The 4,631-nt window shown below is 46.5% G+C and overlaps 1 protein-coding gene across 2 annotated transcripts in view; it reads right to left on the bottom strand.

Moving 5' to 3' along the window:
- FAN1 (FANCD2/FANCI-associated nuclease 1) overlaps positions 1-4,631 on the bottom strand; it is a 39,608-nt gene that overhangs the window by 756 nt on the left and 34,221 nt on the right. For both annotated transcript variants that reach the window (XM_019504349.1, XM_019504348.1), the window contains exons 12-13: positions 2,160-2,354; positions 1,535-1,663 (exon numbers count right to left, since the gene is read on the bottom strand). In XM_019504349.1, coding sequence (XP_019359894.1) covers positions 1,535-1,663; positions 2,160-2,354 — 324 coding nt within the window. The remainder of the gene's footprint in view (positions 1-1,534; positions 1,664-2,159; positions 2,355-4,631) is intronic.

The raw sequence follows: 4,631 nt of genomic DNA, 5'->3' as shown, positions 1-4,631 counted from the left end.
CCAAAACACACACACACACACACACATCAGAGACAAATGAAAGAAAATAAAATCCCCTGCTATTGGTAGAAAAGTAGTCTTCAGTTGCTGAACATACCCTAAATTCTCTATAGTACCTCTCATTCAAGTAAAACCTTCCTTCCTTCCTTTCTACTTTGGGAAAGGCCACACCACAGTGTGGTAGGAAAACATAACAATCCTGCAAGCCCTCAACCTCTAAATTTACTTTACATAGCTCTGTTGGCCAGTCACCAGGTTCCTTCACAGACACTGCCTATGTCTAAGAATGGCTCTTACAAAAAAAAAATCCCAAGGATTTTTCTGTAGGAGGATTGCAATGAAGGCCTCTGCCTCTGTGGTGTAAAGCCTTTATTCAGAAGTCCTTGTGTGCCAAAGGCGGTCTTTACCTTTACACCAAGGAAATAAATATCAGAGACAGCAGTCTGATCTATTCTGACCAACAACAAAACAAGAACTAGCCCTTGTGGGACAGATGGTTCCAGTGGTTTGAATGCTGACTGCACAGTACTGAAGGCCATCCTCTTACCAGTATTTCCAGGTTATCCTGCACGTGCTACCAGTCTGGGCAGCCTTTGCTGATGGGGGTCATTTTCCTGCCATTCATTTGAGGGGAAGGCCTGTTACACATTGCACCTGTGCAGCTTCTATTACAGATAACTCCTGAGTGCACACAGCTTCCCATCGTCATTCCTGGCGTGCCAGAAATATTATGAGGCAAAGGACTTTTGGGGGTCCACTAATTTTGATGTACATAATGTGAGGCCAGGAAGTGACCCAAGACTGCCAAGCTGATATACAAGATGCAGAACCGTTAGCAATTAAAAACTCTACATTAAACAGTGTGCCTTTCCAAGCTGCAGCACCAGTAAGAGCAGAGATAACACTGGCTTCTCCCACATGTACACAAATCAAACCAACAACAAAGTATCCCTACACTGTCACTTTTGCCTATGTAATCTGTGCCCTCCCAAAAAAGGAAAAGTTCATATACACCTTTCAGCTAGCCATTCCTTTCCTTTAAAATTTGGTTAGCAGCAAACTAGAGCCACCCATTGGGTTTTTATTCCTCCAGCCACCTGCATGTTCACATACCTCCCCCACCACACTATCACACGTTCATTTTCCATGTAGCCTTCTTGTACTGTTTGCAAATCTGTGTCGCTCTATGTGACTCAACAACTGATGATGTTAATGTTACTATAAAACTTTAGTTCTCAGTTTGAGGACCAAGGATGACAGGCAAGTCTCATCTTGCTCATCTCACACCTTGTCTCCAATTTAAAAAAAAAAGTGTTGAAAAAGCTAAACTGACATTACTTCTGACGTACATAATCAAGATAAATACCAGAGCAAAATTATGCAAGCAGAGTGTTCACAGGTTTGTGAATGCAAGGAGTACATGGTCAACATGCTATGAAAGCATTTGAAGCCCCCTCCTGTGAACATAAGTGGCTTTATTTTATATACACAGTAGGGAGCGTCAACTGCTTTTACCTCTGAGCTGGGAACATACCTTGAAGCAGTGATCGTGAGTGCTCCACACAACTAGATCAGGAAGACCCCCTCTGCAGTGGCGCAGATCTCGGGCGAGCCGTCTACACATGCCACTTAAGAAAGGTCCTCCCAAACAGGACACTAAACTCTGTAAATAAGTAGAGATGGGATTGGGAGGGGTGTTATTTCTTCAGTTCCAGTCCCACAAAAGCCTACTTCATACCCCTTCCTTGGACATTTCTAGCAGCTCAAACACTCCCTGCTGCTATACTCCTCCAGTATTCCCAGCTTCAGAAACTGAAAAATGGCAAAAGGGTCAGAGAATACCAGCATGGACCTCTATTGACCAGAAAAATTGAGGATGATTTTCCTGCTCTTCCCTAAGTGCAAGGCTGTACTTAGACACAGATGGTCTGTGTGACGGTGGGCAAGTTGCTTAGTCTGTCAGTGCCTCAGTTCATGCCACCCACCTCCTTCCCACTACCATACAATAGAGATGATAATACTGGCCTCCCTTTAGTTGTTTAGAGAACCTACAATAAAGGTTATGAGACGACTGATACTAAAGTACCAGGCACCTTAGCTGGATCGAGGACTTAAACATCAATGTAATGAGGCTTAGTCAGGACCTATTAGCTATTTACCTGAGCCTGCTGGAGGGAAGTAAACCGGTTCCAACTAACTAGGGCTGAAACTTTTCCCTCTTGAGCGCTCCAGACATCAGCAAGCAGCTCCTTCAAAGTCTCAGAGGAAGCTGCATGCAGCAACTGGAGTCTGGCTTCAATGGCATCTCTTCTGTTCTCATAGAAGCTGTCAGTGCATAAATCCAGGGGGAATGCCTGTGGAAAAATGGAAATGTGCTCCTTAGTATTGATGCCAGACAATAAAGCTGAAGAAATGGAAATTCAGAAACTGCAACTGCTCTGCTACAAGCTATTCCAACTCTCAGTTTCACAGGTATAAGGGAAGTGCTTTATAAATACAGGAATGACAGCAGCCTCCACATCTGGAGAAAGAGTACACATTTAGGATTAACGCGCCAAACCCTAACCACATGCAAAATTGCATAACGCTGGTTAGTCAAGAATATTGAACACTGGAGATCTTGTTAATTTAGGAACGTTTAGAACAGATGAGCATCCCTTTTACCTAGCCCAGTGGTTCTCAACTTTTTTAGACTCAAGGCACCCCTTACCAGACTTGAGGCATCCCTCATTACCTTTTGTGAATTGAGTGGTACCCCCATTTCAAAAACTAATCAATTTATTACAGTGCTTACCTCCTTGCAGAGAGACCAGGCAGTGGGACAGGAAGACGGCCAGGCAGGGAAAGCCTGAGCTGGCCCTTATGTGTTTCTCTCCTTACATTTCCTGCAGCACCCTTCAAAGGCTCTCACACGACCCTGGTTGAGGGTCACTGACCTAGACTTGGCCTTACGGCTGGTGAGAAAAGCTAAGGTTGGACAAGGTAATAATCCACATTATAGATGCAACCGCAGAACAAATGGCCTCCTCTATGACACGAGTGGCAATGAAAATGACAGAGCTGGGGCTGAACTGGGGCCATGTCAGCTTCCAGACACCATGAAGCAGCATGCCAATCGAGGGATGGCAAAGAGCAAGGATTCCAGGCAGGAAGCCAATAAGCTCCATATTCCCTTCCCCTTGCCGACTGCCTTGCTTGCTGCATGGTGATGGTAGCTGAAATCTGATGGTGACACTAAGTGGAATCCGAGCTCTCAAGCACACAGAGCACTTCAAGGATCTGAAGTTCAACCATCTCCCTCATCTTGAGGCTGCAAAGTAGAGGAAAAAAGGAAAAGTAAGAACTTTCTACCTCTTTCCTGCTTGGGTATGAGTCTCCCGACAGTTTTGATCTGCATCAACAAGTGACACTCACCTCACAACCCCCCACTCCTCTGGAAGCCCTGTACAGACAGCGTTCTGCACAATGAAATGCTGAATCATCCTTACTACAAGCAGGCCCCAGGGTGTGTTTGAGATTTCTTTTCAAAATGGGAATGATGTGCAAACAATGAGATTAATTGTATAAAAGGGAATGGATGTTGGAAGGGGTAGGCAGCTGGAGTTTAAGTATAGATGAAAGCAAAATCCCCTAACATCATTTGGTACTGAGAAGTGGGACCCTCTGTTCTTCAAGATACGACGTCTGTTCTCTGAGGCTTGACATCTCTATTGCTAGGTGCCTGCCCATCCCTTGTGCCAGGGTAAGAACTCTTCAAGGAGCAGCAGTCCCTTTCTTTGGTGCTGCCATGGCTCCTGGAGATGCTATCCCCTCACATCCCATGCTGCCCCACTCAACCAGGAGATAACCAAAGCCAGCCCTATATGAACTTGGAAAGCAGTGCAGGAGAGCAGAACAGCATTTCACTGCACATTAAGCTGTCCAACAGAAGGACCTGCACCTCTATTGTGGGCTTCTTGGAGCCAGCAGCCTTTCCCCAAGGAGCAGGGGGCCAGTCCAAGTTTGGAGCAGATGGAGCGCATTCTGCAAAGAGAGCATGCTGAGGAGGAGACTATCTTAACTTGGCTAATCAAATCAACCAAAGCTTGGCCTCCCTGAATTAGAAAATTAATATTTATCTGTCCTTGGTTCCTGGCAAAAATGACAGGAGCCAGGGGCAATAGGACCCAAGGGAAGCCCCGGCAGTCTCCTGCAACAGCAAGGCCCGCCTGGCCCCGCTCCCCCAGTGGAAAGGCTCACCAGGGGCTTCTAGCCTGGAACCATGTGGGTGCCCTGGTGCCAGAACCTCAGGTAAGGGGGCGGGGGGAAGAGAGGGGAGGGGAAGGAAAGGGCAGGGAAGGAGCATGGGGAAAAGTGGCCCTTCCCCTGCCCCGTCAGACACAATGATCCATTGTGGTCCCTTCCAACTCTACCATCTATGAATCTATAAGACTCACTGACCTCATGAATGCAGCAAAGACACTAAAGGCTAAATCCTTTTCACTCACTTGTCCCTTCACTCAGGATCAGACCAATCGGCATATTTGGAATCAAGAAGGAATTTTACTCCATGGTCGGACTGGTATGGACTGTGGGGGGTTTGCCTTCCTCTGCAGTGGCGGGGGGTGGCCCTCTACCCAGAACCTCTTGAG

This window comes from Gavialis gangeticus, unplaced genomic scaffold (genome assembly GCF_001723915.1).
Source record: "Gavialis gangeticus isolate Ggan-Ray unplaced genomic scaffold, GavGan_comp1, whole genome shotgun sequence".
Classification (NCBI taxonomy): Eukaryota; Metazoa; Chordata; order Crocodylia; family Gavialidae; genus Gavialis; species Gavialis gangeticus.
This window is presented reverse-complemented; position numbering and strand designations above follow the sequence as displayed.